This window comes from Hypoxylon fragiforme (genome assembly GCF_022984875.1).
Source record: "Hypoxylon fragiforme strain CBS 206.31 chromosome Unknown GGS25scaffold_10, whole genome shotgun sequence".
In the NCBI taxonomy this organism is placed as follows: Eukaryota; Fungi; Ascomycota; class Sordariomycetes; order Xylariales; family Hypoxylaceae; genus Hypoxylon; species Hypoxylon fragiforme.
In genome coordinates this window covers 2,481,375-2,508,160 of record NW_026054765.1, presented here as the reverse complement: position 1 = coordinate 2,508,160, position 26,786 = coordinate 2,481,375, and the positions used below count along the sequence as shown (strand labels likewise).

The 26,786-nt window shown below is 48.4% G+C and overlaps 5 protein-coding genes across 5 annotated transcripts; 2 read left to right on the top strand and 3 right to left on the bottom strand.

The window, feature by feature from the left end:
* Positions 1–11,610: 11,610 nt before the first annotated feature.
* On the bottom strand, positions 11,611–14,336 carry GGS25DRAFT_528715 (uncharacterized protein; the record flags this gene model as incomplete). The annotated part of the gene is made up of 1 exon (XM_049265211.1): positions 11,611–14,336. Exon 1 carries the CDS (start codon positions 13,990–13,992, stop codon positions 11,611–11,613), a length of 2,382 nt encoding a protein of 793 aa, XP_049112664.1. The 5' UTR covers positions 13,993–14,336.
* Positions 14,337–14,917: 581 nt separating this feature from the next.
* GGS25DRAFT_512006 (uncharacterized protein) lies at positions 14,918–16,974 on the top strand. The gene is made up of 4 exons (XM_049262761.1): positions 14,918–15,699; positions 15,760–15,782; positions 15,900–16,264; positions 16,321–16,974. The coding sequence occupies exons 1-4, from the start codon at positions 15,437–15,439 to the stop codon at positions 16,861–16,863; spliced, it is 1,194 nt and encodes a 397-aa protein (XP_049112663.1). The 5' UTR covers positions 14,918–15,436; the 3' UTR covers positions 16,864–16,974.
* A 2,517-nt stretch (positions 16,975–19,491) lies between these two features.
* On the top strand, positions 19,492–21,526 carry GGS25DRAFT_526637 (polyamine transporter 3; the record flags this gene model as incomplete). Its single annotated transcript, XM_049265026.1, has 3 exons — positions 19,492–20,153; positions 20,247–20,660; positions 20,743–21,526. 3 exons carry the CDS (start codon positions 19,492–19,494, stop codon positions 21,524–21,526), a joined length of 1,860 nt encoding a protein of 619 aa, XP_049112662.1.
* Positions 21,527–21,555: 29 nt separating this feature from the next.
* Positions 21,556–23,768, bottom strand: GGS25DRAFT_99596 (carbohydrate-binding module family 35 protein). Its single transcript, XM_049266210.1, has 8 exons — positions 23,411–23,768; positions 23,236–23,324; positions 22,802–23,156; positions 22,589–22,743; positions 22,417–22,526; positions 22,270–22,357; positions 22,071–22,215; positions 21,556–21,993 (listed from the first exon to the last, which is right to left on the bottom strand). The coding sequence occupies exons 1-8, from the start codon at positions 23,679–23,681 to the stop codon at positions 21,737–21,739; spliced, it is 1,470 nt and encodes a 489-aa protein (XP_049112661.1). The 5' UTR covers positions 23,682–23,768; the 3' UTR covers positions 21,556–21,736.
* Positions 23,769–24,195: 427 nt separating this feature from the next.
* GGS25DRAFT_526635 (putative hexose carrier protein) lies at positions 24,196–26,508 on the bottom strand (the record flags this gene model as incomplete). The annotated part of the gene is made up of 11 exons (XM_049265025.1): positions 24,196–24,228; positions 24,297–24,419; positions 24,492–24,591; positions 24,650–24,705; positions 24,776–24,828; positions 24,891–25,167; positions 25,230–25,560; positions 25,641–25,711; positions 25,785–25,842; positions 25,944–26,320; positions 26,404–26,508. The coding sequence occupies 11 exons, from the start codon at positions 26,506–26,508 to the stop codon at positions 24,196–24,198; spliced, it is 1,584 nt and encodes a 527-aa protein (XP_049112660.1).
* Positions 26,509–26,786: the final 278 nt, after the last annotated feature.

Here is a 26,786-nt window from a genome sequence, read left to right as displayed (position 1 = left end):
GGGACTATATGAATAGAAGCTGATTTGATAGGGAGGGTGATCTGGTGGTAATATAGTACAGCTCACTAAAAGATTGCGTAGTGGGTACTTAGACTCTAACGTGTTCCAGGTCGAATTGGTGGTACTTAAAGGGACTCGAAGTTCGAAGTATTCTTCAATCTTCTTCTGGACTGAAGGAGAGAGAGAGGAGAGCCCTAGACTTAGTATTATTATAATTATAATTTTTGAATCTCCGACTACCTGGGCTGGCCCGAGCCGGCCTAGGTTAGTTTATGTAGATATGTATTATATGTATGGAATAGCTAGGGTCCTGTCAAGGGCCTTACTAGTGTTTGGCTGGCGGGTGATGGGTGACAGGTGACGGATGTGATGATGATGGAAGTAAGAATTTGGTAATGGTGAATTATGTAGTAGAATATACGGTACGTATAGACTAACTACCTTTGCATATACATGTAGCTATGTATGTATGTATGGATGTATGGATGTATGTAGAGAGTTCAAGGTATAGGTAGTATGTATGTGGTTATGTATGTGATGTATGTGGTAGTGTAAGTGAATGAAAGACGACATGGGACGGAGTACCAAAAGTCGGATGGGAATTAAGGCCCTGGCAGGCAAGGAAGGTAAGGAAGGCATGGTTAAGGAAACATTTTAAAGTACTCAAGTACCTAGTACCCAAGATAACCCTGGATGTATAAACAATGTTGAAGGTATATCATGTGTAGGCAGATACATACATTCAAGGTACCTACATACATATCTCAAGTGCTAAGTTTATTATACTACACATGCAGGTCTATTAAGTACATAGCTATTGTATTAAGATGTTAGGTAGGCTCGACCCTTGACAGCATTGAACGGACGGGACGATTGGGAATGGGCAATGGGCAATGAAGATAGCGTGGGAGGGAGGGGCGTGTGGCTTTGTCAGACGAAAAGGGGGGTGTATTTCGAAATTCCACTTTTGCACCGAGATCAATCATCATTCTTTTTGATAGTTACTTGATACTTTATACCTACCCTCCTAACTGCTTCAATGTTCGTACATATAACATACATACATAATACGTCTGCATGTGCAGCACTGCATACATAAATCCAAAATTACACGTACATATTATTATAGATTATACACTACATATATTAGTATTTTTAAGAGCATGAACATTGAAATAATTCAAACGAAAAAGATCTCGATCATGGGGGAAAGTTGAAAGTTCTAATTCGGTGCTATCTTAGTCGCCCGATTGAAGGAAGAATTGTAGAAGATGAGTGGAAGCTCCCAGCTGCTAAGTCCATACACATTAGGCATAGGGTGCAAAAATGCCCACCCCGGTTACTTAGGTACAATGCTAGGTACCTAAGGTCCTAAGCTGCTTTCAACGCTGCATTAGGTACCTAACAGATTGATCCCAAGTGAAGGGGTGATAGTCCGGGGCAAATGTAACAGAGACTAATACATTGAGATCTAGGAACCTCTAGAGTCTAGTCCGAGTCCCCTGTACCTTGCCTGCCTAGGTGCTCTGAAGGATACGTACCGGTACATAACAGTCATACCCCTGCCATTTGCCCCCCTCTTCCCTGTGGCTCGTCCGTGCTGATGAATATGGGTACGTACCGGCCAGAGTCCCACCCGGATGATGACGGATACACAAAATGCAAGGACAAGCCTAGAAGACTCAGTCTCCACGCCTTATGATAATAACTAAGTTATTACAGTGGATTTGGGCAAGGGCCTGTTCTAAAAGAAGACAATGGTTGCGGGCCAGATAACTTACTAAGCAGACTATGAAAATACCGAACGACTATAATCTTAAAAGGGGGGAAAGTGTTATATGCTCCGTGTGGATTTAATGGTTACCGACTGACTATTCGAAGGTTGCCTTGTTAAACACACATAATGTGTAATATGTAGGTATTTAGTTGAGAAATACATGTCTCATTTTCTGTGTCTAGACAGACCTTCAGACGGCGCTTTAGTCTCTGCGGCTGAACCAATTCGACAGATATGGGACTGTCCACCTGGCCAGTCGTTCGACTACCATCTTACCTGTAGACTCGAGGCCCAGATGACAGTCATAGCCATGATTGTGGCGTGTGTCTACCAGATGCTATGTACCTAGGTCAGTATGCCACCGGCATATAAGTATTATCGCTCGGTATAATCATTCGCGTAACTCTAAAAAGGGGGAAGGGGGGTACTTAAGAGGGAGGTGGTGACCACTCAATGATGGCCTGGCAGCGCTTATCTGACCTCTACATCCGATATCGTTGGAGACGTTGTACTACTAGGTAGTCCGTCTGCTGATGAATAATTATTATGTTGGTTATTTACCTGGTACCTACATGGTCAGGTATTTAGTCCACTTCTCATGATCTTGAGAGTACGAGAATAAATATAGTAACAATGTGGTTGAAGAATTGTTAGCCATGCTTTGATACCTAGTATTTATGGTTCAAGTAGTATCCCTCAATCTAATACCATGCTTCGTTACCAACAAAAGAGTCATCAGTACCTATATATTTGACTAGGTGTGTATTGATTATGTTTAATAAAATACGAGTTGATTTCTCGGGTATCTATTATAAGTTACTTCCTGGCTGCCCAGGTGGACAAAAGCTGGTACTCAGAGCAAGAAATCTAACCTATATTTTCTTCGGTTTGCTAACCGCCGAAGCATCTGATGATATCACTGTAACTATAGTATCATACAAAATATCGAGACTTCTTAATCGCTTAAAAACCTGGCACGGCAGTTTCGTTACATTGACAATGGCTACGGTATGGTTCAGCCTGTCTTTCAAATCGTCTAGACATGCATACCTCCGGGGCTATCTACCTAACCTACATAACAAGTCATACCAAAGAAGCTAAGAATGTATCTACCCCTATTCGAAAAAGTTACATTCATGAACGCTATCTAAAAAAAGAAAAAGGGCACATGGAGGACATCGGACGTAGATTCTCCATCGTAGATTCGGTGGATAGAATATGTCACTACGGGACTTGTACCCGTCCCTCGGGTTTACTATAATAGTAATGCACAACAAAAGACCATTTTGATGTCATATTCCACGCACTTCGTCCATCGTTACCGCTACGCTATAAAAATACCCCCTACAATCCCTTAGCAGCCGTTGGTTACCGCTAGGTAAACGGTGGTACCGTTCTTGGGGAGGCCTCGCTTGGTTAGCGCAATTTGGATCTACTTCAACCACAGTTGATCCCAAGCGGCCAGCTGAAGAAACTAACACCATCGGGAGCAACTAGCTTAACGCCGCTGCTTTCTGCGGTGGCCCTTTTAATCTTTCATATAAAACGATCGGCATATAGCATGTAGATATTTCGCGTACGAAGAGGAGCAAGCGCTGAGTGATGGCAACACTTTCTCACTAGCCTGGCTAGAATCCACGGGAGCCCACGCGAGAAACATCAAACATGGCAAAGACTTGCGTGTCTAGGAGGTACCTACTAGGTAACCAGATGTCGCGGTGGGTTGACTGCAGCCGACGCTTCGTGGCGTCTAAAGAGAACGACATATCTACCAGGCTACAGGACCCCCAGGACATTTTTCGCGAACCTCGAAACGACGAGAGCGAATTAAAACAGAAAAGAGCAAAAGAACATATCATGTCGTATAGCGGTAAATGACATACCCTAGGTAAGCACGGAGAAATGGCTTCATGAGAACTGTGATAGTCAGCAGCAAAAGAATAATAACTTGGCAGACAGCTAAGTAGATGACTATGGTTTACTACGTAGTAGGTAGTGTAGTTACTGATGTTGATTTAGGTAGCATGATCAGCGTATAAATTCCCCAACGAAGGAGATTAGAGATTGACAACTGGGGACAACTGGGGATTTGGCAAGAGATCGACCCCCGTATTTATTTTTAAATATTGAAATGATTGGATTGATTAAAAGAGAGTAATGGAGATTCCCGCTGTGCTACCAGCATCACGTGCATTGACGCGCTTTATGTGGCTTGAAGAATACTACTCGTATGATGTAGTGAAAGTATAATTGATCGTATCTCAATGTTGATAATATGTACATAGTGTATTAATAGCATTGAAAGGTAGGCATGTGTGTAAGAATGTTGGCAGTTGCCGTCCACTTGTGCAATTTGCTCTTTCCATGATGTGTGTGTATCATATCGTCAATGTCATACGTTGATTACGTTTACTTCTCTCCATCTATCGCACTTTTCTCATACTAAATTACTAGGTATCCCGTCTGCCCGTCTCGTTCCTCCCCTCCCCGCCCAATATTAGTGAGTCCCGCCTTCTCCGCTCACCTGGGCAATTTCCGTAAGTCTACTAAAGTTAGGTACCTACTTTAATTCTTTTTTTTTTTTTACTATGGTATGTGTCGCCGGCAGCTCACGACCCTTAACCGATTTGGGTATCTCCCTCCGCGCACTACACTGGATTGAACACGAAGTCCGTCTTGATTTAGAAGAAGTTTTCCATTCCAAAGGATGCAAGAGCTGAATGCCTCCTCTACCTTCCAAGTTCTGTTCTAGAATCCGCTTTTTGACGTCATAGTTATTGGAGCTATTGAGCACATCTATGGATCCTCGTTCTATCACATCTTTTTTTACATAGTATCTGGAAATCTAACCAATCTAACAATCTAAATATTCGACCAATCTACAAATCTATGTACAAATCTCCAACCCACGAATTGGTTCAGTGACTGCCAAGGATTCCAAGTCCCGGGAACCCATCGAAACATTCTCTCTTCTTTGAGGATCCGTACACCCAATATCCATGTCTAGTGAACTTCGGCTGGACCTTTGTCTGAAAGAGAGAGAGGCTCTAATATACTACTTAGTGCGGTCTTCCATAGTATTTGGTACTTATATGTTGGCTCGAAAACCTCGGTTATTCTCACTGTGCCGACTGTAACACGTGTCAAAGGATGGAATATGCTGCTATAGCGGCCTAATTAATAGGACCAGGCCGGGTAACCCCTAGGTAGGTAACCCAGGTAGGGATGGACTAAGGTTAAAGTTGACCTAGTGCGCCTGAAAGCATCGCAACCTTACAAGGGCTAATGCTATGCACTTATGCACTTATGCACTATGTAGGTACCAAACAACTCTGAATTTACTATGAACAGAGAGCAAAAGCGCCGATTTTTACGATAATACGATAAACCACATGCAGACGTTGAAAGTCCTACGAGAGTTCGCTCTTTAAACGATCTTCGATCTTCAAATGTTACTGGTCAAGTAAACTTCTGCCTTCAAATGAAACATTTGCGCACAGATTCTCAAGGTTCGCCTATCATACATTGCTACAACTACATTGTTCTATTATTGAACCTCTCAAACCAAATAAACCAAACAAAATGAATCTGTACCTGGCAGATGGCAATTTATCGTCCCGGAAGCAGCTAAGCAGTGGTACAGCATTGAATCTACTATGCACGAAGTACCAACTGTTCCTGGACACGCCTACACACGCCTTTACTGGGTACATCCCCGTGGCATAGGTACGACATAGTTAGTAGCCATCCGCGTGATGGTCTCGGATTCACTCGTAAAATTGACCTCTGTTCGCAACGGCATCTTAAAAAAAAAAAAAAAAAAAAAAAGATGTGCCTTTCCTCTCGGGACCAACAATGCAACCAATCGAACAGTTCGCTCAAGTCTAGATCAATCCCCCCGGTTTGTGGGATAACCCCTTGGCGACTCACCGGCGCAACGCTCAAGGGACCTTTAGGTAGTATTCGGAACTGAACGCCGTTTATAGCCGCATTAATTCGGAAAATATACTATCCTTAGGGATCAATTGTTACTAAACATAAACATAAAGGTACCAAATCAGAACCTGGCATTAATATCTCGGAATGCTTATTCCTTTATTATATCCAGGATAGAAGTGCTATTTATGTAGGCACTCCGCGCCTGTGATATCTGCCTCTGCGATACTTCTATTCTAGTATTGCCTAGGTTTAGTCGTGTCTATCTATCCATCTGTCCGTCTGTCCGTCTGTCCGTCTGTCCGTCTGTTCGTCTGTCAGTCTGGTCTGTGTCCAAGACATTCGAATGACGCGTCTGTTTAATACGCAATTATGTACGGCACGAATTTCCCTATTTACTCATATTCGGTCGAAATGAAAACAACATTGAACTGCATATGTAGCAGCTCCCTATTTGTCTCGCATCACTATGCTGCGCTACATCGCCATTGCCGAGTCTACATATCAGCCCTAAAAGCATGTTCAAATGTCACGTCCACTCACGATCGGCGCGGCGTGCACTATTGACAAGCTTTCACCGCTTCGTTGCATAAACACATAGTTATTATATTGCTGACCATGCTCTTGCATCTCCCGACAGGGGATCTGCATGTTGTATAACCAGCCTGGGTCTTTCAGACAGCCAGTGAATTGAATGTCGTCTACGTGGCATAGGCCAAGTCGACGTCTTGCTCTCAATTAGTTTCTATATGAAACAGCCGCTTCTCCCAATAGCTAGTGACAGAGGCCTGGTGAGTGAAACTACAGCAATAACTGACGATATTCATGCAGCGAGGCTACACCTACAGTGTCATAGGAACATCCCGATTGGTTCACTAGCGAAAACCACAGCATACCGGTATCATCTGATGGAAAATTTGTCCATGACTGGCCACTTCCGATCAATATAATAAAAGTATCAGGCACCGGTACACCGGTATACCGATATATGTGCGCTTAGATATGGCGGAGCAATACGTTTGTTTAGCAGTACAGTCTCAACCGAAGCCATGGCTGAAAGCCCGGTTCACGTCAAAAAAGGTTGCCAAATAGGGTTGCATGTGAGGTTCGCGGAATCGTGTGTGGACAGTGGACACTGCCCAGGTGCTGCTGCTGGTACCTGCGCCTTGGGTTGCAGCAGTGCTGGAATATGTTCATGTTGCTTTACTCGACATTTTTATTACATATGTAGGCCCAAGCAAAATGCTAACCTGGAAGTTATGTAAACCAAACGATACCGTTGAATTCCGGAATCGCATCAGCTGTCGCCATACTTGGCTCGCCTCTTGCTTAAACCCCTTATGCGTTAGTTGACATTCAGTTGTCTATCTTGCATGCCAAGCTTTGCGATGCAACCTCGTCCTCCATCACGACTCGGTTACTTAATACGTACCTAGTCCCTGACTAAATGATTTTGTTGGTATTGTGCCAGGTTCAGCGTCGCATCACCGGCCGAGTATACTACAATAATGGAACTTCCGTCCGTTGGCTCTTCCTTTTCGAGCACGGCTTTGTCAGTCGTCCATTGTGGTTGGTTGTAGGATGACCCTTATGTTGCTCAGTGACGATATGATGAATGAAATTCTACCTGCCTTGCCTACCCACCTACCTGACCCCCTTACCTACCTAGGTTAGGTAGGTAGGAACAAGACTTCTTGTACGTACATTAGGTTCTGTACATATGTACAATATAATCCACCTGCACAGGGCATACATGCAATGAATGCGGCACTTGCCGGACAAGCAACGATGTAGGCATGTAATTGTACAGTAAGTGCACATGTGCCTGTCTAGTTACTAGCAGGTATGCATGGTGAGATACATGGACGACCTACTCTAATCTACATAGTATGTATATCATCAACCTTAGATTTAACCACAGTGGTCCTGGTAATATCAGATAGTTAATTTTTTTTACCTATTTAAAGACTTGAAGACGTACGTAAGGACTTAAAGCTATGGTGGGGATTAATAAGATCTACAGATCTACCTCGTGTCAAATACCTGATGGGGTTGGCTTCTTCTGTAATGTACATTTGTCTATTGGTCCAGCTATTATTCTCGGAAACATATCATCCATCTCGTCCATGCTATGTTATGTTGTTATGTAGTGTAGTGTAGTGTAGTGTAGATATCTCATCTCCATATGTTCGTTATAAAGCAATTTCATATGCTTAGAAATTACAGAAATGCGCCGGGTTAAATGTCGTTGATGGCACGACCTCCGAATATGTCTACAGGGGCACCCCTCCGGCATCTCTCTTTTGGCTCGGGACCCGAATACCTTGCCCTTGTTCTTTTGACCTTATTTTACTTTGGGTACGACTCTGTACGAGGTGATGCTAATAAATTTATACATGTATAAGTATGGAGGTAACTATTCTAAAGATAGCTATCCCTATATATCTATATCCCTACTAAGTAACCTAGCTATATATCAACCTATATCACCTACATAGTATGGATATCACCTGTGTGGCCGAGAAAGCTTTCCATTGATCAGAAAAGAAAGTTGCACCGGAGCGTCCCCCGCGTGGAAAGCTCTACCTAATTTCAACGATGCGCCCGGCCTATTAGACCTTATGGAGGACGGAACCGAGTTTAGTTCCACAGGTTGAGAATGGGTAGGCGTGTTTTTGCGTTACATTACACGCACGCACAAAATGTAGTAGTAACGCTGCTCCCCTGCATTGATAAATGGTATCGTGCTGTGTGCGCTGCTGGGGTAGGTAGCTTCGCTCCCTACTAGGTAAAATTCCTACTTGCTTAGCTACCTACACAGTCCTACATAGTACATACATACCTACCTACCTAACCTAGGTTGTCATAGTAATAGAAGCTCTCTCTTTTAGGGGACGACATGGACATGTAGGGGATGGTCCAGCGCTAACGATAGGAGGATTGCGTTAATCCATAGCACCTGCATATCTCCCTTGCGGCCGAGTCCTAGCTATCGTCCGGCCGGTATAATGCTTCCAGTTCCGCTCCTGATGGTGACTAAAATACCCTAAGTCCGCCCCCCCTTTTTTTAACCAAAAAAAAATCATAGCTTTAGTATCTATCTATCTATCTACCTACCTACCTAAGTAAAAGCAATATCAAGAATAACGCCGTAGTCTAATTCATTACCGACAGCTACTCTTTTGAGCTTATTAATACCGGTGATACTAATTGTGTATTGCGCAAGTTCAATACCTAAGCAACTATATAGGCTAGGTACTGGGTAGGTAGGTACGCGTACTACTAAGAGTAGGGCAGGTAGTTCAAAAAGAGTGTAATTCAATGTTTGCTGTCGCATTCGGTCCCAGCAGGTAGGCCCTGTTTACCTTCCCCTGCGCAAATCCGCAAATCCGTGAATCCACATGGCTTAATCCATGATTCGCATCTTCTAAAATAAATAGCGACGATGAAAGTACATTGATACCTACCTATTACCTACTAACCTTGGTAAATTGATGTATTGTAACCTTGATGGATTTGCGAAGAGTACCGGTACCTCTCGATGTCATTTTATCCTCAATGTCGTAGCACTAGCAACCTACCTAGGTACCCCAGGGTCCCGTGGTCCTAGAAGTGGAAGGTAGGTATAAGCTATTATACCTGCTAGGTGGTAGACGGTGGTAGATGCTAGCAGCAAAGTTCCTTTAGAAGATCAAAAAGTTCCAATGCCGCAATAGAAGGCATGCCATGATGTTGCCTCGTCGCGTCTCATTGACGCGCACATGCCTTACCACCAAAGGATCATCGTCAAGGCGGCGAATCGCCAGAATGCAAGATACCTCGTGTCCAGCCGCGAGCTAGACCCCTATCCCGTCATCCCGTGGTATCGTTCCTGCGCCGTAGCCCATCCCATGCGCCTTTACATCATCCCGTAGGCGCCCCGGGGGGCACGCAATAAGCACTGCCACTCCGACCACGAGAACCGCACCGCCGATCATTGCCCGTTGAACCATATGGGGGCCGGCGTGTCTGCCGGAACGGTCCTTAGGGTCTCCATTTATTGGGAGATCTATTGATTTTTCTTCGTTCCTTTCCTTCTGGAACTTGTCTTTTACTCCGTAATCCTGGGTGCCATCCCGCAGAAAAGGGTCCCTTTCGCTTGTACGTGCGCTTGCTCACCCATTACTTTCCACATTCCCCATCCCCACCCCTATCCCATCCCTATCCATCCCTATCCCTATTCCCTATACCCCATCCCCCAATCCACATCTACATCCACATCCCTATTCCCCCATCCCATCTTATCCATACATATACATACATAGTACATGCATAGGGGATATTAAATGTGCAAAGTTGCGTTACTATGTAGGGATTTTTAGTTTGCTGGGCCCTGTGCTGATCGTACGATGTAACCATAGATTTCGGACAGTTCCAAGATAAATACTCGTTGATTATTACTACTCCGAGCAACCCTGCCCATATCTTGGACGTTATATAACAGAGATCTGCACAATTGATGCTATTCACAGCTCCGTCAGCTTCCCGTCCCCGGTGCAACACGAGATACGTCGCTGTCACTTTCGCTATTTTCTTCCTATCATTTTTTTGGCAGTAGCATCGGACCTTGATTTTCTAGCAACTAATATCACAACCTACAACAACCTGTTTATTACTGCCGGCTGGCTTGCCCGCTGATAGCTGCCGGCTCGTATAGCGGACTTTGGGAAATTCGGCCCTTGCGGCGCTCGAAAGCTATGGGTGGGATGACCCTGTAGGTAGGTAAGGTAGTCGACTATACTTCCGATGCACGTACCGAATACAGAGAGAGCTATACAACCTCCCTAGTATACAACCTACACAAACCACCTACCTGACCCACGGAATCATCCGGGGACCCAGGGTCACTCGCTCGCTACCATACACGGTTCCTGAGCTAATAATTCCCTTTTCCCCAGCCAGCCGGCGGCTGTTGATGATGGGGTGTGTCTGTAGTCGAGGCCTTGGCCAGTTGCTTGTTTCTATTGTTGTACCTGACGATCACTTCGTGTCTGGCCGGGGGAAACTTGTATATGGGAAAGTAAATCCCATGACCAAGTTTGCCAAACTTGGTTTTTTTTGTTTTGGTCCCCTTTCCTTTTTGGCGAGTAGGTGCCTACCTACCTATGTAGGTACCGTGACTACGAGCCGCTTTCCCCCATCGAAGCGAAAGCGTGACCCCACGGTGATGCCTAACGCGAAAAGTGAACCAACCCCCCCTATCTATCCCCTATTCTGAATCCTATTGAGTAAGATAACCAAAAACAGCCTGGAGCGAAAATCGCGCACGAGCTGTGGTTTGTGCGGAGAACCATCGTGGATTGGGCATCGTGCCTTGGAGGTTCTTGCATTTGCCAAGAGGGGACCACGCTAAGAGAAGAAGTAGGAGCTTACCTAGGCATACAGTAGATATTATTCGGCATATTGGATCTAGAGGATCGTATAATAGTAATGCTGAACTCGTCAGCAAGTTTTGTTTTGGGGCCGCAGGAAATGAAGACGCGGAGATTGGTATGTAGGACTGCACGGTATACGACACGTAAGATAGTAAGTAATAGTAGTATAGCTGGCTGATGCTCGGTGTACCTATTCATACTAGATACAGTGTCAACACATAGGAGTGTAGTCATATATCCCCTATACCATCGTGGACATATTGCCTCCTGCCGAACTCCCCCCTAATATTAGTCCCCAATAGAATGAGTTCCCCTAGATCCAGTTACCAGTTGAAGGAAATACTGCTGGTAGATAGCAATGTATAATGATGTACAAACAAAATAGAACACAAAATGATCGTGACAAAAAGTAAGTCAGTAGTAAGTCAGTAAAGAAATCAATGAACGAGGGAATGGCATCCCAGTGTCCTCGGCGCGTAAAAGCTACACCAAATCAATACCCCCATCGTCATCCTCGTCCAGAAGCCCCAGCCCGCTATCATACTTCCGCTTCTTCTTCCCCTTGCCCGTCTTCGCGAGAGCGCCGGAGAGATATGTTCCGGACCGCCGCAATGGGCTGCCATCAGGCGTTGTAGTAATATCTCCTTCTTCATCGTCATCAACATCAACATCGGCAGCGGCAGCAGCAGCAGCATTCCCAGCCGCCGACGACGACTTGGCCCTACTCCTCGTGTTATACGGCCTCTCCTTCTGCCCCTGCCCATTCTTCTTCTTCTTCGGCGTAGCCAACAACTCCGCGCTCATCCTCAACATCCTCTCCAGCTCCCCCTTCATCTCCTCCACCGCCCCCTTCGCCCTGCTCTTCTCCTCCTCCACCCGCCGCGCCAACCCAAGATTCTCCACCCGTAGCTGCTGCACCGTCGTGTTCGCCTCGTGCAGACTCCGATTCACCTCATCGATCCCGCGCCGCAGCTCCACGACGCGCGCGTCGCGCACCGCGAGCGCCGTCCCGTGGTACTTGTTCAGCGCCCTGATCTCGAGGACCCTCCTCTTCTGAAAATCGACCAGCTGCCTCTTGCACGCGTCCGCCTGCTCCCTCACCACCACCAGCTTCGCCTCGAGCTCCGCGGCCGCGGCCCGGGTATCGGCCAGTTCTGTCTCTGCGCCGTCGACCCTCGTCTGCAGCGCCGCCTCCGCGACCCGGCTCTCCTCGTCCATCCGCAGCACCAGGCTCTCGAGCTCGACGACGTCCCGCCGGTACCCCTCAACGGCGCCCTTGAAGCGCTCGACGCCGAGCTCGAGGTCCGCGATCCGCGCGTCCTTCTCGACCCGCTCCCGCTCCCTCTCCTCCCGCAGGGAGTCCATCGCGTCGACGCGCGCGCCGAGCTGCTGCCGCAGCGAGAGCTCGAGTGCGTGGTACTCGTCGATGGCGGCCTCGTCGTCCTGGACCTGGCGCGCGAGGTCGCGGAGGCGGCGGAGCACGAGGTCGAGGACTTGGGCGCCGCGGGAGGAGAGGGGCAGGGTTAGCTCGCCGGGCGTGAGGTACTCGAGTTCCAGGCGCGCGGAGCGGAAGGCGCCGGTGAGGGAGGTGACGACTTCGCTGGCGTCGGCGCCGCGGAAGCCGAGGGAGGTGAGGGAGGTGTTGAGGTGGGTGAGGGTGGCGGTGCGGTCCGAGAGGGCTTGCAGGATGGTGTCGAGGTGCGCTTCTACGTCTTTGGTGTCCTGGTTATCGTCCTCGGGCTTAGTAGTAGAAGTAGCAGTTGTAGCAGCGGTAGTGGTGGCGAGCTTGTTGGCAATGCGCATCTTGAGATCCTCGTGGCTCTCGAGGACTTCCGTTAGCTTGGTCAGCTCGAGACGTAAAGAGCAAAGCTCGGCTTCCAGAGCTTCTTTCTCTGGATCCGGGAGCGAGGCTTGCACACCGGTGTGGTGCGACTCAGGCGTGATGGGAGTTCTGCCTCTCCGCTCTGAACAGGGGGTGAAGGGAATGGTTGGGCTGGTGGCGGGAGGCGTGGGAAACGATGCTGATGCCCGACGCTTGGACGGCGTGCTAGTTATTAGATTTGCCATTGTGGCGTTGCCGAAGTGATCATCATCGTCGTCGTCATCCACGCCCATGTCCATGTTCGTGTCCACGTCCATATAACTATTAGAGAATGGATCACGCGCGGCCAAGGTCCAGTCGTAGTGCATCGTCTGATCAGGATCCGGCCTGGCTGAGCGAGTGCGTAGGTCATCTCTAAGCGCGTTGATCTCCTGCTCCAACTCTAGGATCCGGTCGGTATCCTGGGCCACGGTGGTATTGGTGTTATTCTGTAGCCTCTCGATCTCTCGGTCCTTCTCCGTTAGTTGATCCCGTAGTCGTTGGAGCTCCTGGGCCTGGTCATGTGCACGTTGCCGCTTCTCCTGGCTAATGATGTTCATCTCTTCGCTCAAGCCATTCCGTCGAATGCGGCGCTTGGTGCGGTCATCGAGGACTTGGCGGAGCGAGAGAAAACGGATTTCTTGGCCTTGGTTGCTGGTGCTGCTCAACTCATCTTCTTCTTCGTCTCCTGGATGTGCGCTGCGACGAAGTGGCGTTGAATGACGCCTACGCTTTGGCGAAGGTGCGGCGGGGCCTAAAGAGGTGCGGCGGACAAATGGTGTTAGGCCTGTAGAGGCGGAGGACCCATGGTGGTGGCCGTCAAGTTCGGGCCCTGGGTCTGAGAATCGGACTCTCTTCTTAGATTTTGGTTTACTTGGTGTCCTTGAACTTGTCGATGTGTTGGTACCGGGAATTTGCAAACGCGAAGGATCTGGTGATGTTGGCCTTGGTCTCGCAGTACTCCGCGGCGTGCGGCGAAGCGCAATGGGCTGTTCCCCGCTCATCTTATTTTACTTGCAGGGCTTATTGTATGTAGTATCTTTCTATCCTTCTTTTTGGCGACGGCTTATGGTGTAATTGCTCGTACTTAAATAGGTAGGATATCAGGTGCGTCGCAACAAAACACCATGCAATGCAGCAAGCAACAACTCCGATAGGATGTTTTATAAATTATCGGCATGTAATCAGTATAATCAGTGTAATCAGCCTTGAGGAGGTCGCGTCTCTGATCACCCAGTCACGGTATCAGTCACGGTATCCAGAACGCATCTAATGTGGATAAACAAATTCCGCGTGTGTAAGTATGTAGGTACTGTACTTCGTACCCTTTTGAACCCGAACAGGGCCGAACTTCTTGATCTATTGGATGTTTGTTGACTCACAGCTCCATCGTGAGGGGCAACCACCCCCTTGTCACAGCCAATCATAGTCTGTTTCTAGGGATCTTCCAGAACAAAGTAAACAAGGTCTCCACTTATTCTGGTAAATAGCACTTGAGTCACTACATTACATGGGTACTAGGTACCTATTCAGTACATACATACCTAACCTAGTAGGTACTGTACAATACTAGGTACATAGATACTACAAGAGTTGAATTCAAAGACATTTCGATATTATTATTATTATTTACAACACCTAGGTAATCACCATCGTTGCCTGTTTATTGCATTCCATCTAATACAGACATCTCCTGTTGTGTTAGGAGAGGTTAGGATACGAAGTAGTTCAGTTCAGAAAAACCATAAACTGTTTATTTACCATTGATAGGAGATGGGAGATGGAGATGGAGATGGAGATGGAAGCATGCAAACAATAGTCAAGAATGAATGAGGGGCACGAGGGGCACGAGGGGCATCCTTTTGTCAATATTTAAACTCACGTGTTTGTCATCCATTACTCGTTAGAACCCCCTATTTCCCACCATAGCCGTAGCAAGCTAAAATTTGCCCATTTAAACTCTCCCTTCTCATTCTAATCATTCTCTTGCTGCAAAGTACTTGTATATGTAATAAGGTAGCAGACTGCCGAAAACAAATAACCAAAACCACATGATTAGCCTAACATTGAATCTCTATCATAGATCAATTGAAAGGTGGGGGGTGGCGGCCATGGCGAGTAGTACACCTGCCGCGGCTCTGCCGATACCAACGACGATAATGACTCGTGATGACGAAAACAGCTCAAGCTATATTTTGGTGGTGTAGTATGAATGCCCACGGGACTTTTACTTCCAATCTTGAATGACTTTTGCCAACTATCATATAATACCATATATCGCCAAATTTCAACAGTTCGATTTCGGAAAGTGATTATCGTGGTCGGTTAATCCTGATATCTGTCTATCACTTACAAAACAGTACTTGAGGCCTGGAAACAAGTCTTCATTCTTCCATCACTCGTTTATAACCCCATACACCTAGCTCCCAGTCAGCCACATGGTTTATCATGACCCAAGGACTGTTCATACCCCCCTGGTTCCATGAGCAGGAGACCAACACCTTCGAGACAAATGTCGCGAGCATTTTCTGGGGGATGACCCTGGCGGCGACCGTGTTTTCTGCCACGAAGGCGGCGCGTTGGACCCGAGTTACCTGGAAGCGCGTCCATCGGTTTACGCCGTACCTGATGATGATATGGGGAGAGGTATTGACTTGCTCGATCATGGGTGTCCTCTGTTGGCTGTATACGTACAATATTCTCCAAACAAGGTATATACTATCCTCTCACCCCAAACTTCAAGGATAACCTCGACTAATTCCAATGGGCAGTTTTTGGATTCTCTTTATGTTCGGTACGTATATGCTACGTAAAAAAAAAAAAAAAAAAAAAAAAAAAAAAAAAAAAACGTTGCTCTTGAGTCATTTGACCCCCTTGGCGCCTCATACTGATTACAGTATCCTTTCCGCAGTGTTTCTTTGGTCCATCCAGATACAACTTCTATTACAGATATTGGTGGCGCGTGTCGGCCTCCTTTTATTCATCAAAAGCCACGCCACAAGGTTGAAATGGGCGGTCTTCGCATTCGTGCTCGTCATCAACATCTCGGTATTCATCGTCTGGATACCCGCAAACCTCCAGATATCAGCTCTCTGGATTGAGACCAATCGCGTCTGGATCAGGACTCAGAAGGCGTTGATTACCGTTGTTGACGTGCTGCTCAACTCCTGCTTCATCTATCTTACGCGGACGAGTCTGATCTCCGAAGGTTTAGCAAAATACACAACATTATATTGGTTTAACATATTCTCGGTGTTTATATCCATATCTCTCGACGTAAGTCATTTTTGGTACCTGCGCTCGAATCGCGTTAAAGAGGCTAACGTTGATAGTTTATTCTGATTGGATTGATGTCTCTTCCCGCCAGACCTGTATATCAACAGTTCCAGTCGCTTGCCTTCCTGGTCAAACTTAACATTGAGATGAATATCGGTGAGATGATCTGCAAGGTCGTCCGCGCTTCCAACGATGAGTGTTGCGATCACCAATCATGCACTGCCAGCCAACAGAGCTGTCGCCGGACATCGACAAAATGCAACCGAACTACGCGATCCGCGAGCTATTCCACCCAGGATTCGATGGAGGTGTCCATACCTACATGTTCGAACATCACTGGCCAGCAGTTGGAGATGGACGTTGAGAGAGGCGAAAGAGTGACTCCGGTTCATCCTGGATTACCGCCATCTCCGCCGAGGAGATCTGAATCTCTGACCGCGGAAAGCCGTCCGGAAATTATTGCCGAGGAAGATACTACTAACGAATTTATGAACGAATATAGATTTCCGCGAATGCGACTCAATAGCCAGTTTCGCTCTATAGGTTGGAACAACAATAACAGCAATCAACGTTCACCACGAGCTTCAAGAGGAAATTAGATTATTAAATACAAGAAATCTTATCATATTGTATATTGTACATTATATATTGTATATTTATTACGTCTACAATATATTATAATATTTACCGTAACCTACCTACAGTTGATCAAGGCAATGACGGTATTCGGGCCAAGCAATGAGTGAGTCATGGCAGAAAACTGGATCACCAACTATCGAATCTTACCGTCTCTCCGCGACCTCAGGTAATCACTAGGCATCGGTTAGGCAGGAAACCTACTACACATTTCTTACCACACGTTGCAGTAGTTTAGCGGTAAGGAGTGCGCCCTCTCACCTCGCAGTCGTGAGCCGCGCCGAGACCGACGCCAACGTACAGCTCGCTATCGCCGCAGTCGTCCAAATGCGCCTGCATGACGTTGATCCACTCTTGGTTAAAATCGGAGTAGTCAGCGTTAATTACCCCGTGGATGAAGTGGAAGTGGATCTCGAGCTCTGGCCCGTCCCCAGCGTTTCCGAGGCCCGCTGCGCTGCGGAGGAATTCCTTGGCGATGTAGATGAGGCCGCTGGAGACGGGGGTGCGGATGCGGTCGGGGTGTAGCTTGTTGGTCTCGCAGTGGTAGAGGCGGACCATTACCTCTTTATCAGAGCTCGCGTTTTCGCTCGAAGATAGCTGGGCATTGCGGCGCAGCCATTCGCGGTCGGCCGAGTTGGAGCAGTATTCGTTGGTTTGGGAGTTCATGGGTGCGTTCTGAGTACGACGAGGCATTTTGTTGATGTTGTGGAGTGTGATGGAAAGGTAATGTTAACGGATTGAAGAGATGCAACTCACTTAAGTAGGTGTCCGCGACATTGTTGACAATCGGCCTGTATTCAACAACATGATTTTGTACTGGAACAGTCTGTGTTGCTGCTAGAGACAATAGCTTGTATCAATTCTTTGTTTCGTGTCTAGCCATGAACTTCATTAACACTACCTGTTTAGGAAAGAATAGAGTTGTTCTTGTAGCATGGTGATACTACCTAACATGTATTTTACCTCCCTAACGTAGGTAACTTGGATGAGGTTATAGATATGAACTAAAATACGTACATGAACTTCCATCAACAGATAAACTACTGTGTACCTAGAAACCCCATCCAGAGATAGTTACTACTACTAGTAGCAGCCAGTCTAACAAGTAGATTAGATACCCTAGGTAGGTAGGTTTCTTCAGTATACATTGCTCAATGTCACTTACAAAAGCCCTAAGCAACACTTCGATGCAACCCCAAGAAAGCTTGATGGTAACATAGGAAGCAAAAGTTCGATCATTGATGATGATGGAATCATCCCAACTAGCCTCCTACGTAGTCCCATCCCATGTGTATTGTCTATACCTACCTAGGTAGGTATAGCACGTGTGGTTGCGGCGCAAGTATACCTACATATGTAGTGTAGTTCACCGGTGTAAGGACCTAATGCATCCGGCCTCGGTTAAGCTTTCGACTTTCGGCTCGCGCATTTCGGCCTATTCTTCTCGCCACTTATTATTCAACGAGAGTGTGGGTATTCCGCGCAAGGGTTGAACCTGGAGGGACATCAATTGGTGGGGGGGAAGCACCCTAGAAACCGGGCGGGAGACAGTGGCTCCCTTTTACTATTTGTCTTCTAGAATTCTACCAGAAACCCCTCCTCCCTTCTTCTTCTTCTCCTTTTCTCTTTGCATATCTATTAGCTAATTGTACATATCTAGCACGCACACACGGCATACCATCCATCTGCCGCCCAACCTGACGGAACGAGCACGGCCTCAGTCCAAGGCACACACACATGCACATGTGCTTTGCTTATATGCTTCTGTCACAAAGGTGGGCCTGGGGGTAGATAACAACCAATGAGTTGCGCTCGTATATACCACGGCCTTTTGCTATCTATCTCCTACGTCGTAGCATTTGATCTCTCCATGCGTTGCGTGCGTGCGTGCGTGCGCTGACTGCAGAAAAGGATCCATGAATTCCATGCATTGCACGATACGGCGCGCCTTAAAAATGTTTACTAACAGGGGTAGCTAGCTGCCCTAGCACACTACTGTTGCAGTTCTATATACCCAGGGTACGGGATAGCTTCCTACCTAGTAGTTACAAATCACTTATGCCTGCCTACTACGTATTGTGTATGTACCTAACTAGTAGATTAGGTAGTAGTGATTCGGAACTCTCACCGTAGAAGCTTTGATCGTCGATAGTGATAGGAGCGGCGGACTGCCTTGCCCACTCCCTCCTCGGGACCATGCTGCTGCTTTCTCCACCCAACAAACATGGGATAGATATTCTTCTGCTCACCCAAAGATTTTTTTTTCTTCAGCGCGGTGAGATCTTTCAGCCTGAATGAATGGGGTTAAAGAATGCTACATAAAAGTTATTTTTATTCTATTTTCCTTGGTCCATTTTCCCGGTTTTCTCTCCTGTCCAAGACTTGTTGTGACACTTGCTAAGGAACGATTTCGCTCCAACACTTCCGACGTACGGAGTATAGTAGACGTACCAACCTATCTACCTATAGGTTTAGTCACAAGCGTGCCGAGCCGTTCTGAGCGGGCTTCTTTTCCCCAACATTCCTGCCTTACCTAGGGTGTAGCCTACCATTAGATTTCATTTTTGGGTTAAAAAAATATCCGCAAAAAAATGACAGGAGAAAAAGATCTAGAACGTCAACTAGACGTCGAAGAAAAGGGCGAGGTGGATCCGATAGAGAACCGCGATACCCTGTCGGGCGAAGAAGAGGACGTTCCCGATCCAGAGAAGCATCGCCATCGCCGACACAGTCGCCAGAGCAACTCGAGCCACGTCTCGAACCGCTCCAATGACACGGACCCCCTGGAGCCGTTGGAGCTAGCGCTGTCTCGCGGCGCCGAGGTGTTCGAGGAGATCGCGCACATCCGCACGGCGACGAGCATCGGCAGCACGGCGTCGCGGCCGCCGGACTACGAGGTCGTCTTCACGGAGAACGACCCGGACAACCCGCGGAACTGGCCACTCTGGTACCGGTCGTGGATCATCTTCGCCATCTCCTTCACCACGTGGGTCGTCGTCTTCTACAGCACCAGCTACACGACCAGCATCCCGGGCCTCATACAGGAATATGGCGTTTCTTCGACCATTGCGACGCTGGGCGTAACGACTTACCTCCTTGGGCTCGCGGCGGGGAGTCTGCTCGTCGCGCCTGCGAGTGAGCTGTACGGCCGTCGGAAGGTTTATATCTTCTGCATGATTGTATTCACGGCCTTGATACTTCCGTGCTGTCTCGCTACGTCGATAGAAGAAGTTATCATCGTCCGGTTCTTCAGGTGAGTCACGTGAGGGTTCATCGAAACACCTCCCCGGGCACCTACCTATCTACATAGGATAAGAATGCCCAGTAGATACTGACTATACCCCAGCGCAGTATTCGGCGCCGTCATGGTCTGCAACAGCTCCGGCACCGTAGTCGACATCTCGCACGAAGAGCACCGCGGCCTCGTAATGTCGCTCTGGAGTCTCGCCCCCCTCAACGGGCCCGTCACGGGCGGAGTCATCGGCGGCTTCGTGTACCAGTACCTCGGCTGGCGATGGGAAAACTGGATCGTCCTCATACTGGCCGGGGTGGGGACCATCTGCATGACTTTGACGAGAGAAACGTACGCGCCGACGATTTTGCAGAAAAAGGCCGCGCGGAAGCGCAAGGAGACGGACGATGAGAGGTGGTGGTGCCGCTACGATGAGAAGCTGTCGAAAGCCGCGCTCGTGAAGATCAGCCTGCTGCGCCCCTTTGTGCTCGCGCTCACGGAGCCGATTTTGTGGTTCTTTAATGTTTGGTATGTACCTATCAGTGCTTCCCCTTTCTCCATTCCCCATAAAATCTTCTTTTCTGCTAATGAATTCCTCTCCCCAAAAAAGGATATCTCTAATCTATGGCATCCTCTACCTCTGCTTTGTCGCCTACCCCATCGTCTTCTCCCAACACCGCGGCTGGGGTCCCGGATCCTCGGGGCTGGCATTCGTAGGCATCGGCATCGGCACCATGGTCGCAATCTGCGGCGAGAAGCTCTTCCGAAAGATAATAAACACGCACCCCAAAGACCCACTAACGGGCCGTGTGCCGCCCGAGGCAACCGCGCGGGTCATGATCATCGGGAGCATCCTCGTCTCGATCGGCCAGCTCGGGTTCTCCTGGACCTGCCTCCCCGAGTCGATCCACCCGCTCATCCCCATCGCGTTCGGGATCCCCTTCGGCTGCGGCAACAGCCTCAGCTTCATATACGGATCGAACTACCTCGCCAGCGCGTACGGGATCTACGCCGCGTCGGCACTGGCAGGCAACGCCTTGACGCGGAGTCTGTTCGGCGGGCTTCTCCCGCTGGCCGGCCCGTCCATGTACGCGGCGCTGACGCCGCAGTGGGCCGGCACCATGCTAGGGTTGATGGAGGCGATCATGATACCCGTGCCGATCATCTTCTACAGGTACGGCAAGGCCATTCGCGCCAAGTCGCCGGTGATTCGGCAGATGCGAGCCGATCAGGAGAGGAATGAGCGTCGCGAGAGGACGCGGCAGCGGAAGGCGAGGCCGCAGCAGCACGAGGTAAATAACGCTGAAGCAGGGTTGGCACAGGGAGTTCGCGAGAGTCCGGTGAACAGGGACCCGGAGAAAGGGGTCGGTGGCGGGCCGATCGTGGGTGCCTGATTCACTGGGCCTGGAAGATGAGATTACTTCGTGAAAGGACTCGATGCCTTACGATTTAGGTAATCAACAGACGAATTAGATGAATAATGAGAGTATGTGATAAGAGTCTTTGAATACCTAGGTAGGTACCCAAAGAACCATTTTAGATTTACGATTTATGGCAACGTAAAAAAAGGCTATCATCTACTTACCTAGGGGCCTAGTAGTAACCTAGGCCTCTGGCGGATAGACAACGAGCTTATCGATATCCGCCCCTTTATATGTAAATCCATTGAACAACCCACCCACTGTGATGGTGTTATTTACACCCTCTTCCAAAGTCAGTTGCAGCGGCGTCGAGAGAATTATGCCCTTGTGCGTGTCCCTCTGGTACAGCGTCTCGACATTTTCCACGTTCCCGTTCACCACAACGCTGCTGATGCGTCTTAACTGCCACGAACCACCGATGCGGTCCGGGGAACCTCCGGCTGTTGGATGTTAGTTGGTATCCGACTGGACGATGACGAAAGAAAATAGAATAAAATGCACAGGCACTGAGACTTACGCTGATCTCCATACCCCATATCATCGGTGTTCTGGTAGTAGAACGATACCCATTGCGGCTTTCCGGTTCCTTCTATCCCGCTGAAGGTGACAGTACTGTCGTTGCCTTCGATACCCGTCGCGATTACTCCGCCGGTGGCGAAATTCTGCAAGTGGTTTTAGCGAGGCCGCATTACAAGTAAAGACTGGGAGGAACTTACGGCTTCTTGCTTGAAAGCGTTTCCATTCGTTATAGCATCAGTTGCCAAGTACTCTTTGCCCTCAACAGTCTTGTATTCACCGGTTTTGCTAGTGTTGCGCGTTAGCATTCTCATATGAAAAGCGGTGGACGGGTATTAGATGCATACACGTCCAAATCGTAGACATCGTGCCATTCGACTGCAAGCGTCTTCTTGTCATCGTCGATTGCGATGGGCAGCCAGATATATCGGCTCTCCCAGAGAGAATTAGAGTCCCACTATTTTATTTTGTTAGCCACACTCATCTCTTCTTTAAGACTGTCGGGAAGGGCCCCTATACCTGATCGCCGAGATATAGATACGTCGTCTTGACAGACCCGTCAATCCTCAGCGTGAAGCCAGATTGGGAACTGAAGGTCCGCGTGTTAAGCGGCGAAACGATCCATGGCTGAGACCAGGGGCCGCTCAAGCTATCCGCACGGAACGCAACCACGTCTATGGAGTATCGTTAGCTTAATTGCCTCACCACGAGAAGGGACATCAAAATACTAACTGTTAGGCCTGTATCCCGTCTTGTGGCTCATCAGCGCATAGTAGCTCTTCTCAGTCTGCAGGATCGTCGGCGCCTCCAGGTCATACTTGTCGAACCGATGGACCACCTCATCGAGCGCCGTGACCTCTTCGTTGTACGAGGTCAAGTACACATCCCGGCCCTCTGCTCTGTCACCGTTTGAGTACAGCGCGTAGGTGCGGCCGTCTTTGTAGTCGGTGAACATGCCGAAGTCTTGCGACCAGTTTCCTAGAGGGCTGGTCGCGTCTACGAAGCTGTACGGCCCTTCGATCTTGTCTGAAGTGGCGAGGCCCTGCAGAAGAAGACCGTAGCTGGAATTGTCGGCGTGCCACCACATCTAAATGGATATAGGTAAGCATTGGTTTATACGGGGTAGGTTAGGTATGTAAGGGGTTAGAGAAATAGGAGCAACGCACGTGATACTGGCCCGCTGCCTCGCTATATATGACTTTGGGTCGTTGGATAATGCTGCTAGGGGAGATGTAGCGGTGGCCTTCAATAGGTTCTGATAATCTCGGTTAGCCTTAGTTCATTGAGTCCAATCGCCTCCTCGCCTCCTCTCTTTTATTTTGCAACAAAAACGAGACTTACCCAAAGCAAGTCCGTGGAACGTCCAGGTAGCCAAGTCGTCAGAGCTGTAGACCGACACACCACCCCCTTCCACCTGGCCCTGGACCTTGTATTCGCCAAATAACCAGAACTTCGACGTGCTGTTATCAAGAACGACATTACCCGCGTGGGCATTCACAAGTTCGCCATCCGTGTCACGCCATCTTGCGCCTGGGACGATGTATTTCGCCTGTGCCACAAGTGCGCCAAGCAATAGCAGGCTGCTGGCAACCTGCAGCTTGAGACCGAGCATGATTACTTTCAAGAGATGCAGTCTATGCTTGAATACACGATAGTCTCGGTGTGCACCTGTTCAGTCGGCCAGTAGTTTACCTTGAAGTAGGTATTTATAAGTTGCCTGCCAAGAGGGTATTTCGGGTCAATTCAACCCTCATCACTGCACCAACGAGGTAGTTTCTCCGCATCGCTTATATTCCGTCCCAGTCATACCCCAAAGAGTACCAGGAAAAGTCTGGGGTAAAAGCGAGGAAGAGCTTAATTAGTCTTCCGGGAGAGCGATGGTACTGGTTGGGGTAGTTGTAATCCGTTTCTGCTGCAACCATCCCATGGGGCAGGCATTCGATTCGTATTTCGCGATGGGGAGGTAAAGCGATTCTCCAACTCCAAGGCTTGGCAAACAACTGTCTAGGTAGCCTACCTATATAAAAACTTGTTGTTATTAAGACTAGAGGACGCGGTGGGCTTAGTGCTGAAGACGACATCAATCTATTTGCTAACCTTGGGCGCTTTTAGATAAATACATGACTCTATATCTTGGCTTCTCGAGAAGGGGGTTTGGCCTATGATGGTGTCATCAAGACATGGCCGTCTTGGTAACATGATTCAATTGCTGCTCAATTGCGCCGACATCAAGAGTCGCCCTCCCGGTGCGGATATGCTCTATTTCTGGGACAGAAGATTGTTTCTTGTCCTCAAAAAGAGCGTCTATCTCTTCTAGAGTCTTGCCCTTGGTTTCAACCCAGTATACCGCCTTAGTGAGTGGAAGATGGGAAGTTAGCAACGTGAGAAGTATTAAAACTTGCTAGAATGGGGGAATTCTCACAATAAGTATGGCAATAACAATGTCCCAGGATCCATTGATCATGTACATTCTCCATCCTATGTTATGCAGGCCTATCGGCATGATGAACACAAACACACAGCTGAATATCCTGGTTAGCGTAAAATGATGCTTTACATCTCCAAGGTGAAGAAACGTACGCAAGGGAGTTAAGCATTAACGATGAGAAAGCAAGGCCGTTGGCTCGAATAGAGTACTATCGAGTCTTGTTAGCGATCTCCTTTTAGTTTCATACCTCTCCAGTCGTGAACCATGCTGCACAATACCCAGGTTCCTATGAACGAGGTCGACTCAAAGATGAAAGATAGAAGGCCACGTACTAGAGGTTATTAGCATACATACTCATACTCAGACAACAAATTAATCCTTTGAGAGTCATACCTGAGAATACCTCCGGGGGGTAAAGGTATAGAAGCGGCGTCCAAGCCACGGAGTAAAATCCTTGAAACAAGAACATGACCCCGACATTTCCGTACACGAGACTGCTGGACGCATGGTCTGGATCGTCCGCGTACATCTTGGAAAGCCCTCCAATGATGAAGAGGCAGATCACGAGAAGGGCCTCCGACACGAGGGCAGTTGGCTTGCGTCCCCATTTAGCGGCAAGGTTTGTCCCGAAGATGGAGCAGGCCAGACACCACACATTCAGTACCACGTTCTAGAAACAGAAAAGTAAGTAAAGTTTATACGTCTAGGTAGACATTCTCGAGCATCACCTACAGCCTTAAGCTGATCCGTCGAGTCCGTGATCCCCGCCGTCGTAAGCTCGTCGCCCAAGTAGTACGACGCGATGATATTACCAGCAACGCACGAGAACGGCCCGGCCGACATGCCAATGAGCAGGCGTTTCCTCGCCGTCGGCGTCTTGAAGATCTCCTTCGGGCTCATCGTCCGGCTTTCCTTCTTCTCGAAGTCGAGCGCGTCGATGATCTCCTTGTACACCGCGACCGTGATCGGGTCTTGGAGATCCCCGTTCGAGTTGGCCTGCGCCACCGAGTTGCGCGCGTACTCGAAGTGGCCTTCGTGGACGAGCCACCTTGGCGATTCGGGCCTGGTTTGATTTCGGTAAGTACGGGTATGAAGGGACTGTGGACTTACGGATACCGTGAAAATAAGGCGCCCGGGACTCACACAAAAGGGAGAATGGCGATACAGAGAATAGAGAATATCCCCTGAATTAGCGATGGCAGGCGCCACGCCCACTAAAAAAAGTCGATTAGCAGAGTGAACATTTATAAGCTCATTCAATCCTAGAGTCAAAAGACGTTGCCTTACCGTTGATTGCCATTGCCCAGTTCCAAGCGTCACGCCAGCTGCAATCAGGGCCCCGACACTAGATATCAAAACCAAATTAATTCTCGCAAAAAGAACTAACCGCCTTACACATGACTCGGTTCCTAACAGCTAGGTATTAATGAAGGTTGGCTCCCTTACTAGTAAAAGTCATTCAGCAGCCCGACCCCCCAGGCCCGCCACTGGCTAGGAAACGTCTCAGACAGATACACGCCGGACGAGACACCGGAGATACCTGTTCCCAGGCCCAGAACAATGCGGCCCACGACGAACATCGCAACGTTCTGCGCCGCCGTCTGCAGGACGATTCCCACGAGGGTGATGACGGAGCTCCAGAAGATAGCTGGCCGGCGCCCCAGTGCATCGGTCATGATGCCCGAGACGAGGGTCCCGACCGTGCAGCCGATGAAGACGGACGCGGTATTGAGGCCCGTCGTCGCGGTGGTCAGGTTGAAATAATCGGTGTACGACGGCAGGATGTTGAGGCCGTTCAACATGGAGCCATCGTATCCGCTTGTCTTTTCCGTGAATAAGCCATCAGCAGGTCAAGAACGCGGGGTCAATTTTGTATTGATTTGGGGGGCTGGGTTTTGGTTCTTACGGATGACTGGACAAGTGAGCAGAGCATAAGCAGCAAAGATATCACCAGCGATGACTCCGGCACGAAAGCTGGGAGCCAGGTTCCCGTTGGCGTTTGCTTCAACATGGTTGCGGACTCTTCTCAAATTTGGAAAACAGAAAAAAGTTGCGTAGTAGAGCAATATGCACACAGGAACAGGAGTGGGATTCGAACGGCTATATACCTATCTAATTATTGTATGTCTTGTATACTACCCACATATCATTGATTCAAGTACGTAAATAGATACGAGCTGCGAGTGGCGTCTGCATCTCGCCGGCTTACATATAAAAGACATCGGAGCAAAGCCGCTGGAAGGTATGTAAACTGTGCAGGGCTAGATAATGTGCAGATCCAACGTTACA

Coding starts and splice junctions, on each gene's coding strand:
- GGS25DRAFT_512006 (XM_049262761.1), top strand. CDS start 15,437: ATGACCCAAGGACTGTTCATACCCCCCTGGTTCCATGAGCAGGAGACC. Junction 15,783..15,899: donor TTGGATTCTCTTTATGTTCG/GTACGTATATGC, acceptor TCCTTTCCGCAG/TGTTTCTTTGGTCCATCCAG. Junction 16,265..16,320: donor TTATATCCATATCTCTCGAC/GTAAGTCATTTT, acceptor TAACGTTGATAG/TTTATTCTGATTGGATTGAT.
- GGS25DRAFT_99596 (XM_049266210.1), bottom strand. CDS start 23,681: ATGCTCGGTCTCAAGCTGCAGGTTGCCAGCAGCCTGCTATTGCTTGGC. Junction 22,527..22,588: donor ATCTATATCTCGGCGATCAG/GTATAGGGGCCC, acceptor AAAATAAAATAG/TGGGACTCTAATTCTCTCTG. Junction 21,994..22,070: donor TATGGGGTATGGAGATCAGC/GTAAGTCTCAGT, acceptor AACATCCAACAG/CCGGAGGTTCCCCGGACCGC.